Here is a 15546-nt window from a genome sequence, read left to right as displayed (position 1 = left end):
TCGTAGCGAATTAAAATATTCTAAAAATGGTTTATCATGAAATTCTTCTATAGGTCCTAGAAGACATCAAAAGTCTAAATCTTACCTAAACACCAGGAATTCATATATATTAAAAACATATTTTAGTAGGGTTAAAGTCGTTCTCATGTAAGTTTATGCAAAAAGTTCCTACAAAGCATCATTTTCGTAGGACGATATCAAAGACAAAAATATTCCTAATCAAATTTTACCACCAAAAAAAGGAAATCTATATAACCACTGAATATTAAAAAAAAATATCAAATCAATATTCCTACAAAGTCCCAAAAATATTTCCTAATTTGTTGATAAATTTTTTCTTTTTTGTATTTGACGAGTGAAAGTAACATAAAATTTCGTTTTAGACAGAAGGTGTCGAAAGAAGAAATACTATACACAAAATGTCATTATATATCCCAGCATAAACCATATATCTAGGTACAATAGTTTTTAAGAAAATTGCATTCGAAATTTATGTGAAATTTATGTATTTGTAGTGAAAATTTAGTTTACCTTTTTTACTGTTCATTTAACATGTTTCCAATCGAAGTCGAATCTCCCTATATACTTCGTTTTTTTTTGGGGGAAAGTGTCAAAAGATGAATTACTCTAGATCAAATTTCATTGGGAGTCTCTGAACAAAAGAAATTTGTATATTCAATATGTACCGTGAAAAATTATCATGAGTTTTTGTAAATAAAAAAAAACTTTTTTATTTCTGAAAAATTTAGAACTTTTTTGCAATTCTCTGCCAATTTTCATATAATTTCAGTTTGGGTTGTGAGAACTCTAAGTTGACTTAAAGATCAAACCCCCAAAGGAGTTTCTGGTTCTTAGGCCAAACGTTGTTAAGGGGTTTATGTTGTTTTGACTGTATCCAAAGGGACAAATAGATTGTTTGTGATATATTTCGTAAAATATAGCTTTGAAATTTGATAGACATATTTGGATTGCAATTCTCACAATTGACTCCGATCTCTCTGAATTTAGTCATTAAATCAATTTTAATTATTTTTTCACTATGCTAATTTAGACTATTTTGCTCAAATGAAACACAGCACATTTACTGTTTTTAAAAAAAATCAACTTTTTATTATTAAATTTAAAGCTATTTCTTTTTAAGATAAACTAATTAAAAACTATAGTCTGTTACAAGTTCGCCTTAAATTTCCATTAATTTAAATCTTGCATTTATATTTACCGAACTCAATTCTGTTACCAAATACTTAAACGAACAGGGAATTTCAATGTATCCCACACCAGAACCATCTCCACACAAACGACATGTATCCGGTACTGAATGTAATTTTCCGGTATTTTGTGAACGTTTCACAATTTTCTTTAAGGGCGCTAATATACTGCCACACTTATTGCAGACCAATGAATGTGTCTTGTCTGAGTTGTGAAACAGACGATCCTGCAATAGGAATGCAGCACCATGGGATATTAGGGCATCACGTTCCATTTCACCAAAACGCACACCACCACCACGTTTGCGACCCTTGATGGGTTGTTGGGTAATGGCATCAACTGGACCGGTGGAACGTACTTGCCATTTATCGAATACCATGTGACGCAAACGTTGATAGTGGACAATGCCGAAGAAAATGTCCGCAGTCATTTCACGGCCATCCACGCCGGAATATAAACGTTCCGTACCATAATAATTATAACCACCAGCCTCTAATAGTTTTCCAAAGTAATCAATGGCCGTGTGTTTTTCGGAAAATCTAAATGGTGTAGCATCATGTACAAGACCATGCAGGGCAGCGCTTTTTCCCGCCATTGTTTCGATCATCATAGCAATTGTCATACGAGAGGGGAAGCCGTGAGGATTGAAGACAATATCTGGTATCAGACCGGTTTCCGAGAAAGGTAAATCTTCAGCAGGATATTTTTGAGAGCAGATACCCTTTTGACCAGCACGGGAGGCGAATTTATCTCCAATAGTTGGTGGACGTGGTATACGCAATGTAACACAAACCAAGCGCGGTTCGGTTGCCTTGAAACTACCGCAGTAGCGTACACTGTCAACAACACAATCTTCCTTTTCATCCAATTTCACTAATTTATAGGTGGACTCTTCTGTGTCAAAGTAACTAAAAGAGAAAAAAAAAAAAAACAAAACGGTTCAAGAAAAACTTAAAAATATTGTCAAAGCAACATACCTATAAAATGGATTTCCATATGATAATTTTGCCCCAGGATGCGGCAAACCATCATTGTCCAAGGTTTTACTTAGCTCAGGCATATTAGGATTTCTTGCAAAATAATTGGTACCACGCATTTCTAGAAATTTCGATTTGTATATCGAGCCATAAGCAAAGCCACGTTCATGGGCCGATTTATTAATAATCATGGCATCTTCCATGTCATAGCCGGTATAGGAAATTACTGCAACAATAGCATTTGTGCCCATGGCAAAATCATCCAAGCGTATATTATCATGATGGACAGGTCTAAATAATGGTGCTCCCGGTGTTTGTATGCGATACAATTTGTTGGCAGCCTGTTTGGGCCAATTTAGACATGGTGTACCCATGGTTTGTTTACCCATCTGACACTGGTACATATTACTGAAAAAGAAAACACTCAATATTAACATCGTTATGTTTGGAGTTTTGGAAGTATTCTTACCGTGGTGACTGGTTATAATCCGGCATGGGAATCAAATTGGCCAAATTACTTAAGAAATCTGTTTTAGACAATTCCATGTGCGTGGTAAATCCTGGATACATTTCTTTTGCATCTATGGCAATATCCATGTAAACTTGTTCCAAGGACCCAATGAACTCAATTTTATTCAAAGCCAGATTTCTAACGGGACGCATTAGACGTGCTGGTCCAACAAACAAATAAAGGCCAGGAAACTGTCCCTTTTTCTTATACGGCACATAGGCAATTTCCATCATTTCGGGTAAAGTGCCTTCAATTTTCAATAGCCTTAAATTATCGACAATTTTACCAGCATCCGCTTGGCGTATATAACCCAAAAGCTTTCCCTCTAGGAAGACAACAAACAATTTGCCAGCGGGATCCTTTAAATCGGACTCGACAGGCAACATACCCAGTTCAACCAAAGTTTTTGGTATATTCTAAAAAAGTAAAAGGATTCAACATTGCAACAATCACATCATTTATTCATTATACTTACATCAACCAATTTCTTATCGGGCATTGTGGATATGCGACATGTAACTGTCAAGTGATTTAACAAACCACATGGTGTACCATCAGGAGTGTGGACAGGACAAATAAAACCCCAGGCATCTGGTAGCAATTGACGAGCCTCTGTTGTACGCATGGTGGTAAAGAAGGAACCTCTGTGCACAGCACGAAAATGTGACATATAACGCATGCGGTTAATATTCTCAGCCATGACTACTAAGCCCGAACTTTGCATTAGACCCAGACCGCTACGAGATGGTGCATTACCTGTTGCCAAAAATGATTCCATGGCTCGGCTTATACCACCTGAACTACGCAAGGCGGTTGACATGATGCTGGCATTCACCAAAACATCGGGAGCATTGAGTTTCTTTAGCAAGGTCTTTTTGGCGTACTGCAACCAAATATCTAGGCGATCTGTCAGGAATTTTTGATATAAACTTCCTAAAAGGGTAGTAAATGGAAAAGGATTATGTATGTTACATATTTCGGATTATCGTGAAAACTCACCTGATGTCAACACCTCCTGCATCATAACTGAGTCCACATTTTCAACTTTTGCATTTCCCTGGACACATTGGTACAACTTCTGGATCATAAAAACAATTAAATCAAACTTTTCTTTGCTCGTTTCCAGATGTACCAAAACACGTTGGTCCATAATGAATTCAGCGACCTCAGTGTTTGTTTTCCAACTTGGTAGCTCGGGGAATCGCGACCTAAAGATTTGACCAACATAATCTTTACATTGACCGGATGTGTGTAAACCTTCGGCATGCACATCACGCAGCATTTGTTGAACACAACTCAAATAGTATTGGTCATCCTCATAGCCACGTACCAAGCGTCTATAGATTTCTTCATCGGTGTAGTCAACCAAACATTTGATGATCAAACAGATCGGTACATATGCCATGAATTTCAAATTGGAAAACATAAATTTGCAGGTACCATTGTTGAGATAATGTAGTACATTGTTGTACGATGTTTCATCCTCCCTCACGGAACGTATCAATATACCCAATTCACTGAAATTGGAACCACGATTTTTCCAGGTACTTCTCTTAATGGCAATTGGATAGTTGCGACGACTCATCAACAGCATACGTATGATTTTTTCATTACCTTTTATAATGAAAATGCCACCCCATTCGGAATCATGTTCACCACGCTTGACCATTTCTTCGGGCTTTAGTTTACCCAAATTACAGGCATTCGATTTTAACATAATTGGAATTTCACCCAGTTCAACATCAATGGGTGCCTTTTCAATGCCATCCACACGCCAACCCACTTTTATCGAACACAAGCCAGTATAGGATTTGTGTAGCTGCCGTGCTTCTGTTGGATAGATGTTACGTTCTTTAACATCAACAACAGAGAATGGTACTTGCGGCCTTGTTATTTGTATATCTTGTATATACATTTCCAATTTTTCTCCAGCTGGCGTTAGAAAACTACATGGCTGTAGATGTTTGGTAATATTTTTCAAACCATATTCCAACAGTTCATTGAATGAATCTAAATGAGGGGCTCCCAAGGCGTGTAAATGCTGCAATGAAGAATGGGTAAGCAAAACAATCTTTAAATTTCTATTATATCACTGAAATACTCACTTCATTTAACTCCTCGGGTATTACACGGAATTCTGGTCTCGAATTGGTTAATTCAGGATATATTTTCATGTTTCTTTTTTTAAATTTCACTAATATATTTGAATTTTTCTCTTGGGCATCTAAATGAACTTGCACGTGTTGATAGCTTCGACTCTTTAACACCAAGTCACAAGGAATTGTGATAACGCCGTTAAAGTTGTGTACTTAATGGCTGTGTATTTTGCAATCAGCTGCTACTACCCAGATGATTAATGTAAACAAAAACAATCATTTGGGATGATTGCTGTTGTCCATGTTGCCGTATTGAGTAACGGTAACACAGTAAGAACTTGGCAGCATTGTTTTTGTATCAGTTACGATAAACAAATTATTTATGAATAAACATATTTTCAAACGCCAAAATATATTTCAAATTTTGAATTATTTTAAGCAATGAGGCAATGAGGCAATGAGGAAACAATTCATATTTCAATAAAAAATATTTAAAGTTTTTACTTTTTTCAAAATGTATAACACGCACACCTAATTTATGTTTGAAGTACGCCTTGGAAGTTAATTTGTCGATTTTAGAGTGACTTAAAAAGCAACAAATACATCGAGAAAAAGTCACAGTTTGGTGCGGTTTATGGGCTGCGAATCATAGCGTAACTGTAAATGGTGAGCACTACCGTGACCAAATTTTTGCCCAAAATTGCAAGAGCTTGATTTCCATGACATGTGGTTTCAACAAGGCGTTGCAACATACCACACAGACTGCGTAACGACCGACCTATTAATAGGCGAGGGACGGGCGAATTCGCAACCTAGATCATGCGATTCAATGCTTTTAAACTTGTTTGTGGAGTTATGTTAAAGATCATGTCAATGCAGACGAGCTCGCTTCAAACTACCCGAATTTTTTCAACTATTTTTTTCTGCGAGAGCATATAACAGCAATTTTTGACAGTTTGCTCTTTGGTTACTTTCGCCACTAAAAAATACGGAACAGAATAATTGCGGGAAAATTTGTTATTTGAAATAATTAAAATCATTTTATTTGTCATCAATTTTTACAAAACCCCATTTGGCGACATATGTGGGTCTTTTGTTTTATCTACTTACATATACTCTCTGTTGTTGCCTCTTCGAAACGAAGGACAAACTTTGTTTAAACAAATAATATAATGACAAAGGAAAAAACACGAAGCAGCGGGAAAAAATCACAAGAAAACTTTCTGATTGTAAGCAAATGACATGAAACGAAAAAGAGAAAAACAACATCAATGAAGTTTTGTTGTTTCACTTTTTTTGGCGTCAAACAAAGAGAGGAATATTTGATAACCTGGAGTACATAAAGAGTAAAATAAATAGCATAAGAGTGATTTATGAATCATAATAAAGGTCGAAGTTTTGCTTTTCAATGGACGATTTGTAAATTGGCATGGAAGTACTTCAGATGGCACCATAATAAAGCCTGTAGTTATTGTCTTTTGACATTTCTCACAGGGTTATATACGGGAAATACAGGGTGAGATGAAGAAACTGCAACCAACTTCAGACTGCTGTCATTTCTAAGCCATTCGTCCGACAGCTGTTAAAATTATTCCAGTGACAGCTAATTATATTGTTTACAAGCGTACAAAAGCATTTTGGTGCGAATTTTCCAGAACAAAAGTTATACGTGATGGAATTCAAACGTAATAGTCTGATTTCTTTATATTTGGCTGGAAAACCACAAGTGGCTATCGTTAGAGCACTCCAGCATTTAAATTTAAACATCAGCAGAAATGGTTCGAAAAGTAAAGAAGCGATTTGATCGAAACCTACGTCGCAGTGGCCGAAAAATGGCTCGTGAGCTGAACATATCGCAATAGTCCATTCGGCAAATATTGAAAAATGAGCTCGGGGTAAAGCCATTGAAATTCCAAAAAGTGAAAGAACTTACACCGCAACAGAAAGAAAATAGACTCAAAAGAGCTAAAGAGTTGCTTCGCTTGGCCGAAAGTGGTGAAATGCCGAATTTGGTTTTCTCCAATGAGAAAACATTCGTTGTTCAGCAGTTTGTAAACAAATAAAATTTCGTGTTTGCTTACCACCAGAACTCAAGCGCCGGCCATGTGTGATGGTGTGGGTCGCCATAATAGCCGATGGTCGCTCTTCGCTCGTATTAATCGACCGTGGCATCAGAATAAATGCCGAATATTATCGGGAAAATATTCTAGAGGGTGTATTAAAGCCTTGGGCACGCAAACATTTTGGCCGCAGACCTTGGAGATTGGTTACAAAATGAGGTTCCTCTCTTCATTTCCAGCGCACAATGGTCACCAAAATCTCCGGATACCAATCCGTTGGACTATTGTGTCTGGAGTATTTTGGAAAGTAAGGTTGGCATTAAAAAATACCAAAGTGTCGATCACCTCCAGCAAGCGCTTGCCGCGAATGTGCCCAAATACCGCAGAGCAACATTCGGGCAGCGTGTGACGGCTTCATTGGCCGTAATTCGTGCCAAAGGTGACCGATTCGAGCAAATCTAAACTTATTCTAAAATTTGATGTTATTTCCGACATTTTTTGCTTTTATTCAATAAAATTAAAAAAAAATGTAAAAATTATGGCGTTTGACCTGTTTTTTTGTCTCACCCTGTACACACGAAAAATAAAAACGACAGCATATGTGTAAAACCCTTAAGGTGAGAATACATAAGAGGCTTTTTTGACTGGCTTAAATCATCGGCTGGCTTTTTCGGAAAAGAAGAAAGGAGCATAGGTCCATAATCGATCTTAGTCAACCTAAAACTCCTTGGTTCTTCTACGAAAAAGCCAGCCGATGACTTAAGCCAGTCAACAAAGCGTGACAATTCTCACATTTATTGTCTGATAGCAGCTTTAAGCTGGAAACACATAAAGCGCTTATCTGACTGGCTTAAGTCATCGGCTGGCTTCTTCGGAAATGAACAAAGTAGCCCAGGGCCAAAATCGAACTAAGTCAACCTAAAACTCCTTTGTTCATCTACGAAGAAGCCAGCCGATGACTTAAGCCAGCCAAATATGCTCTTTATGTATTTCCAGCCTTACTAAGCTACGCCAGGACCAGTTCCAGATAAAGGTGTCCCTCAAGTTCGATGGTCTGCTCCATAACATAGCCTAAACTGTGTGACGTCGATTCCTGATCAGCATTGTTCCATGCTTTTAGTTTCATTGTTTATTCTTCGCCATCGAGAAAAGCAACGGCGAACAAAAAAAAAAAGAAAGAAAACTCGGCAAAACTTTTGAATAATATTAAGTACGCGACGACATTTGTTTCCGGTTAGGAAGAAGTGTAAGCAAACTATGCTCATTTTGCGGAACTTGTGAAAATTGGCTGTTTTAAACAAACGAAATGAAAGTTTTTCCTTTCGTTTCTGTTTTGTACTTTTTTACATTTTCTAGCATATTGTTGCTGTTGTTACTTTCAGTTTGTTCGCTTGTTCTGCTGCTGGTATTGATGTTTAGTTTGCAAGATTGCGATTGATTGTAATGTATATACTCGTGGAGAGGGGCATTGAAATAGGGGAAAAGGCTGTAAAATTGGGCGGGTGGCAATACTTTGGAAAATTATTTTGAAATAATGAAGTAATGGGAGAGGGGAAGACATGGGGTCTTTAATTTTATAGGAATTGAATAATTGAAAAAAAAAACAATATGCGATATACACTGCAATCTCCGAAGGAAATTCTCATGGTGGAACGAATTCAAGGTAAATTTATTTGAATTAAAATTCCTAACTTGAAATTTTTGAGAAAATCAAAATAAGTGTGTAATGATAGCCTTTAAAAAGAACGTGTTGTACATTTACGAGAACTCAAAAGCGGTACAAAATAGGTGCTATAATGTTGCAAGATCTAATGAAGAAGTCATAAAATGACACTTCCGATTTGGCCATCCTAATTTGAGCGGCTTGAATGAAAATGAAAGTTCAAATACAATTTTCAATAAGGTTCGGATGCAGTCAGCAAAAATATTCTCAAGGCGACAGTGACATCCAAAGAAACTCATTGGGATATAATGGAAGTACATCAGAAGCAACTTGAACCAAGGAAAAAAATCTTGTTAAGAATTATTTGCTTAAAGTTGAGGGTCCATGAGCAGCTTGGCATCATGGATAGTCGCATTAATGTCAAATTACATGGTTAGATAAAAGAAACTGCAACAAAGCCAAAAGCCATAATTTTTATTTTTTTTTGTCAAATTTTATTAAATGAAAGCAAAATATGAATAGAATATGTTTAGATTTGTTCGAATTGGTCACCTTTGGCACGAATTATGGCCTTCAAACTGCCAATGAAACCGTAACACGGCTCTGCGGTATTTTGACCCCTTCCCGGCGAAGCGCTTGCTTGAGGTAATCGACACTTCGGTATTTTTTAGTGCCAACCTTGCTTTCCAAAACACTCCAGACACAATAGTCCAACGGATTGGTATCCGGAGATTTTGATGGCCATTGTGCGCTGGAAATGAAGCAAGGAACCTAGTTTTCTACCATTCTTGGGTGGCGCTTGCTGAGTGCCGATGGTGCTGAGTCCTGTTGGAATCTCCAAAAAGAGCGATGGTACGAGACTCAAAAGATTTATTCAAATTTAAATGCTGGAGTGCTCTAACGAAATCATACTATCACGCTTAAATTCCATCACGACTAACTTTTTTTCTGGAAAATTCTCACCAAAATGCTTTTGTACGCTTGTAAACAATATAATGAGCTGTCACTGGAATAATTTTAACAGCTGTCGGTCGAGCGGCTTGGAAATGACAGCAGTCTGAAGTTGGTTGCAGTTTTTTCATCTTACCCAAGGATTTTTATTAAGATTCGAAGCCTATATGATGCACGTTCTGAAAAGGAATAACGATTGTGATTAAAAATCAAAAATTTGGAATGACAGCTACGGGATAGAATCAAGCCGTCAAGCTCAGGACTTAGTATCTAAAGGTGGGAATACATAAAGCGCTTATTTAGCTGGCTTAAGTCATCGGCTGGCTTCTTTGTAGAGGAACAAAGGAGTTTTAGGTTGACTTAGTTCGGACCTAGGCTCCTTGGTTCTTTTCCGAAGAAGCCAGTCGATGACTTAAGCCAGCCAGCCATGTACTCTCAGCTTAAGGGAGACATTGATGTCAAGTATAAGTAAGGTTTTTTAGATTTGTAGGATTAAGTGAAAATAAAATAATCTCAGCTTATTAAGGAAGAAAAATTTGTTCTGTTCCAGAACTGCAAGAATGTAAAATGTTTTACCACTATAACCGATTTTCCATTATGATATCGAAAACAATGGCAAAACTAGTAGATTCTGGAAAAGAGCAACTATTGAGAATTATTTGCTTAAAGGTGAGGGTACATAAGCAGCTTGGCATCATGGGTAGGCACATTAATGTCAGATTATAAGGGGAAATGGCGGCAGGATTCGATTGCGGCTCTGGCATTCCTTTATGATGTGGCACAAAATATGTCATGCAAAGACTTGAAGCTGCTTATGTACCCACACCTATATAGTTTAGCTTTATACTATTTATAACAAAAATTTCCTTTTACGCTATTATCTTAACATCACCGGCGACTCCTGCAATCATTGCACCCCATTTCTAAGAGATTTAATCCCACACCTTTTAAAACTCAAAAATTCTCAGGATTAAAAAACTTTATCGAACTTAAACTGCAATTGCAAATTTTTTTCAACACCTCTTCGGCGTTAAGCTGCCCTGATGATTGTATATTTTTCCAAATGCAAGCTGTGAAAAGGCAAATGTTACTGGTTTTTTCTTCTTTGTGATTCCTGATTCGCCTCCCGTTCGTTGGACTTTGTTGCGTTTAATTAAAAACACCAGCATTCCATAGCCATAGCTACTGTGTCTAATAGAATATCGCAAAGTTCAGAGGCCAACGTAAATGGGCAAAAGAAGAAGAAGAAAAATAATGGATAATACTCTGATGTTTTCTCTCTATCTCTGTCTCTCTCTTATAAGAAGGAGAAGGATTATGCCGACTTAGTTAGACCCTCATAAATCCACTTTTGAAGCACAGCACGTTTGCAGCTCCGACAGTCCTTCAAAAACTCTTCTCAAAAGTCAAATCTAAATGTTCTCGAAATAAGTTCTTAATAATTTTCCCGCCAAACACCGTTCAATTACATAACTTTTATGTTTGGAACAAAAATTGCCAAGACGGTTTTTTATCTGTAGATTAAATATTTTGGGAGGTATAGGTTTCTGCAAGACACAATTTTATAATGGAAAAACCAGGACCTCAAATGTGACCTAGGATTTTTCGAATATGTACAATTCATCCTTGAAAGATTTGGAACATGTCCTGTTACACCCTACATCACAAGGTGGTCAGGGTATTATGTATTTGTGCATTTGTTTGTAACAAGCAAAAGGAAACGAGATAGACCCATAGTCCCTTTTGATAATCTGCATAGAATCACATTCTGAGTCGATATATGCAGGTCCGTCCGTATGCCTGTCCATGCTTTTTTATAAACAAAGTACAGCTCGCATTTATTGCCCGATCCAGATCAAATTTTGCACAAGTCATTTGTTTGACCCGAGGAAGAACCCTATCGAAATTGGAGATAATTGCTTAAAATTTAAATATAGCTCCCGTACAGGGTGAGATAAAAATAACTGCAACAAAGCAAAACATGTCGAAATTGTATCAAATTTTAGAAGAAATTGTATCAAATTTAGCCATTTTGCAACAACAAAATACTACGGTATCCCGAACAAACAAGCCACACTGTTCTATTAATAGACAAGGCACGGTCGACGAAGGGGTTTTTGTTGTAACAGACAAAACCAACTTACATGGTTATGCTACTTCGTTCAGGTTTAACGAAAGCATAACAAGTGGAGAAAGATGTAAATGTTTATAAGTGCGGTTGTAAGATTTAGAAGACTTTCCAAAAGAATTTTAGTTTTATTTAATTCTTTGGTTCCTCTTCTATTGAGCTTACGATCTCGTCACTTGGGTAAAAAATGTTTTTTGTCATAGAAGTTATTTTCAAAATAACTTCTGGGGAGAATATCCCAGACAAAAAACAAGGGAACTGATGAGGATTGGTGGCTCTTTCCGAAACCTAGGTATTCCCTGCCTTACCCCCTGGTAAACATTACCATCGTTCCCCACAAATAAACAAACGTTGTTTTTATAAAAACAAAAAAAAAAAGGGATAAAGCCTGGCCATTTTGCAACAGCAAAATACTACGGTATCCCGAACAAACAAGCCACACTGTTCTATTTTAGAAGAAGTTTAGATTTGTTCGAATCCTATTCTTTCGCACGAATTATGCCCTTCATACGGCCAATATAACCGTCACACGCTGTCCGAATGTTGCTCTGCGGTATTTTAGTCCATTCCCGGCGAACCGCTAGCTTGACGTGAGCGACACTTTGGTATTTTCTAGTGCCAAGCTTGCTTTCCAAAATACTCCAGACACAATAGTCTAACGGATTGGTATCCGGAGATTTTGGTGGCCATTGTGTGCTGGAAATGAAGCGAGGAACCTCATATTGTAACCATTCTTGGGTGGCGCGTGCTGAGTGCGATGGTGCTGAGTCCTGTTGGAATGTCAAATGTCTGCGGCCAAAATGTTTGCGTGCCTAAAGCTTTAATACACCCTCCAGAACATTTTAGCGATAATATTCGTCATTTATTCTGATGCCACGGTCGATTAATACGAGCGGAGGGCGATCATGGGCTGTTATGGCGGCCCACACAATCACCATGGCTGGCGGTTGAGTTCTGGTGGCCAACCGAAGGTGCACATTTTCAGCTGACCTCTTTGGCAAGTAAACACGATTAATTTGTTTGTTTACAAACTGCTGGACAACGAATGTTTTGTAATCGGCAGTTCACCACTTTCGGCCAAGCGAAGCAACTCTTAAGCTCTTTTGAGTCTATTTTCTCTCTGTTGTGGTATAAGTTCTAGCACATATTGGAATTTCAATGGCTTTACCCAGAGCTCATTTTTCAATATTTGCCGAATTTATATGTTCACCTCACTGGACATTTTTCGGCCACTGCGAAGCGATTTTCGATCAAGTCGCTTCTTTACTTTTCGAACCATTTCTGCTGATGTTGCTGTTTTCTTCCGTCCACTTCCTTGACGTTGGGCTACGCTACCAGTATCACGCTAACGAGCGTTGGTAAGAGACACAAAAGATCTATTCACATTTAAATGCTGGAGTGCTCTAACGATAGCCACTTGTGGTTTTCCAGCCAAATATAAACAAATTACGAATAACTTTTTTTCTAGAAAATTCTCACTAAATGCTTTTGCACGCTTATAAACCATATAATGATCTGTCACTGGAATAATTTTAACAGCTGTGGCTTAGAAATGACAACAGTCTGAAGTTGGTTGCAGGTTTTTCATCTCACCCTATATATATATATGTTTATATACATGGTATCTAGTTGATGAGAAGTGTAAATCAAGCCTATAAAGCGTTCATTCATTTTTCTGAATAGTATGTGTTCTTTTCAAAAAAATATCTACAACCCTTAGATCCTGCTTTCCTTTTCCCATTATATAGGGTAGCTACGATTTTTCTTCGCCCATAAGTTTCCACAATTTTCAACATCTTCTTTCTCATTTTCATCTTCTTCTACTTCCTTGAAATTCTTACCTACCTACCTTCCTTATTTTCACAAATTTAGTTTTGCAAACTTTCGCACGAAAAGTTTCGAATCAAATTGAAATTACCATTAAAAGTGAAGAAAAAATGTTTTTCATTATACAAGAAGATGTTACATGCGCTGTAGTAGGGGGTCATGTCCATATGTGCTCCGACTAGCTTGGTCGCCTCTCTGGGTGTGGTCCCAACCCGTCACCCCTACTCCTGACATGCAGCAATTAAAATGAAGACACAACACTGAATACTACATTAACACAACGATGCATCACCTCCTATACTGGACCCCCAACCGATGACCAATATCATGCCCACCCAACCATGATCAGTACCTCCTCTTCTTTACTTAACTGACCCCACAAACCGCCCACATCCACCACTTACCTCGTCCTTAATTCCTCTTTAGCTAACTTAACACGTCATCTTTTTAATCTTGACAAACATTCAAATCATTTTTTATTATTATTTAAAAGAATTACTAATCCTAACAAGAAGTCGTTTATGCTTAATAAAAAAAAAACTTACAACAATAAAAATACAATAAATATCTAAAAAAAATTATCACATAAAAATTTAAATAGTTGTTTTATTCCTGCTAAAGGGTTGTTAGGAAATTTAAAATTTTAACGGCTATTTGCCAAATTAAATAACGAACGGTCTTTTGACCATGAATCTTTTACCTCAAAAAAAAGGTTTATTTCATGTCCAATTCCATGAACATTAATAGACAAGACTGAAATTACACTCGCAAAGCTATTTTTTTTCCGAATCCACAATGAACGTGGTTTTTAATATATATACTTTTAACACTTTCAAACCCACCCTAATAACCTCGACAAAAGAGCTCTGTTGCGAAGAAATTTAATGGGGAACAAAAAAAAAAACTATATTGAAACCTTAGCTTTGAGAATGCTGAAAAAAAGAAAATTTAGACACGTAACAAACAAATAAACATAAATAATAATACTAATAAAATAAGTCAATACAAATAACTAAATCTAAATATGAATAATATTTTGACAGGAATAACAGGAATAATTTTTGATTTTAAATGTGATAAAAAAAATTTTAATATTAGGTCAATAAAAATCGTTTTTAGATGAAAATTGTAGTTAAGAATAGTGACGCTAACTTCTTATTCATTAATTTTACTACTTGCGCCACTTAGAATTTTGTTTCCAGGCTTTTTCTTTTCTTCTGCACCAATCGTGGTAATAGCAAAAATCTTCCACCTTGGAAACCTTGTAAAATTATGACAGTTTGTCGATATATGTGTGGATCCTATTGTGTCTTGGATCATTAACACAGCCAATTTTTTCTTTATAGGAATAAAGTGGTGCTGAACCGAGATCACGTGGAATGCTTGTATAGCCACTGTCCCGTAGATGGCGGTGGGGCAGATATACTGGTGCTATAAAAAGTTGGGAAATTATATTTTCCTACCTTTGCAATACCGGGATAATGTTTGTGATGTTTGGTCTTCACCCAAGAGATAGCGCTTTTCTTTCGTTGTTGCGCTGTCGTGTGTAAACGTGGCTGGCCTATCCAAGAAATAGGAATTTTAATATTTGGCTTAAAAGAATTTAGCCACTTTTAATAATTACCTCAATGGCTTTCGCCTCACACTTATTAATTAATTTATCCACTGGGTTCACCGCAAAGACCAACAAAAATCACACAATCCTCCAAGCAAACCTAATTTTAAAGACTTGTTAATCATTTTTTTTCCATTTTTCACTAATTTTCACACAATTATCACCTTTTATTTAAATTTGTAGTTCTTTTTTCAATTTAATATCTTAATAGCCATGAATATTTTTCACTGAACTTCCAATTTTCAGTATGAACGTTTTTTCTCGTTCAGCACCAATTTTCTAACTATTAACCTCTCTTCATTGGCTACTCTCTTTTATAACCTTTTCAGTGCGCCGTTGTAGCTTTCCACTGATGGACATTTTGTTCATTAGACACCAGTTATCCTTATCTAAATTAAAGAAATGGTCTCTGTCTAGTGAAACTTTCATACTCATATTTGCCCAAAAAAATTAAGAGTCACAATTTTTCTCGCGACTGCTATCTAAGAGTATTTAACTCCACATCGGCA

The 15546-nt window shown here is 36.8% G+C and overlaps 1 protein-coding gene and 1 long non-coding RNA gene across 2 annotated transcripts; both read right to left on the bottom strand.

Moving 5' to 3' along the window:
* Positions 1-1129: 1129 nt before the first annotated feature.
* LOC101894048 (DNA-directed RNA polymerase I subunit RPA2) lies at positions 1130-4984 on the bottom strand. The gene is made up of 6 exons (XM_005186343.4): positions 4803-4984; positions 3697-4738; positions 3173-3630; positions 2656-3113; positions 2187-2594; positions 1130-2117 (listed from the first exon to the last, which is right to left on the bottom strand). Exons 1-6 carry the CDS (start codon positions 4869-4871, stop codon positions 1181-1183), a joined length of 3372 nt encoding a protein of 1123 aa, XP_005186400.1. The 5' UTR covers positions 4872-4984; the 3' UTR covers positions 1130-1180.
* Positions 4985-13561: 8577 nt separating this feature from the next.
* Positions 13562-15247, bottom strand: LOC131803035 (uncharacterized). Its single transcript, XR_009342451.1, has 3 exons — positions 15202-15247; positions 15047-15137; positions 13562-14983 (listed from the first exon to the last, which is right to left on the bottom strand). It is a non-coding gene; the product is annotated as an uncharacterized LOC131803035 (long non-coding RNA).
* Between the last annotated feature and the right edge of the window lie 299 nt (positions 15248-15546).

This window comes from Musca domestica, unplaced genomic scaffold (genome assembly GCF_030504385.1).
Source record: "Musca domestica strain aabys unplaced genomic scaffold, Musca_domestica.polishedcontigs.V.1.1 26, whole genome shotgun sequence".
Taxonomy (NCBI): domain Eukaryota; kingdom Metazoa; phylum Arthropoda; class Insecta; order Diptera; family Muscidae; genus Musca; species Musca domestica.
The sequence above is the reverse complement of the archived record's forward strand: the minus strand, read 5'-3'. Positions and strand labels throughout refer to the sequence as shown.

What these genes read in the sequence shown, in the direction of transcription:
- LOC101894048 (XM_005186343.4), bottom strand. Translation starts at nt 4,871, where the DNA reads ATGAAAATATATCCTGAATTAACCAATTCGAGACCAGAATTCCGTGTA. An exon ending in GATTATAACCAGTCACCACG is followed by an intron (nt 2,595 to 2,655) that starts GTAAGAATACTT and finishes TTTCTTTTTCAG; the next exon opens with TAATATGTACCAGTGTCAGA. An exon ending in TATGGAAATCCATTTTATAG is followed by an intron (nt 2,118 to 2,186) that starts GTATGTTGCTTT and finishes TTTCTCTTTTAG; the next exon opens with TTACTTTGACACAGAAGAGT.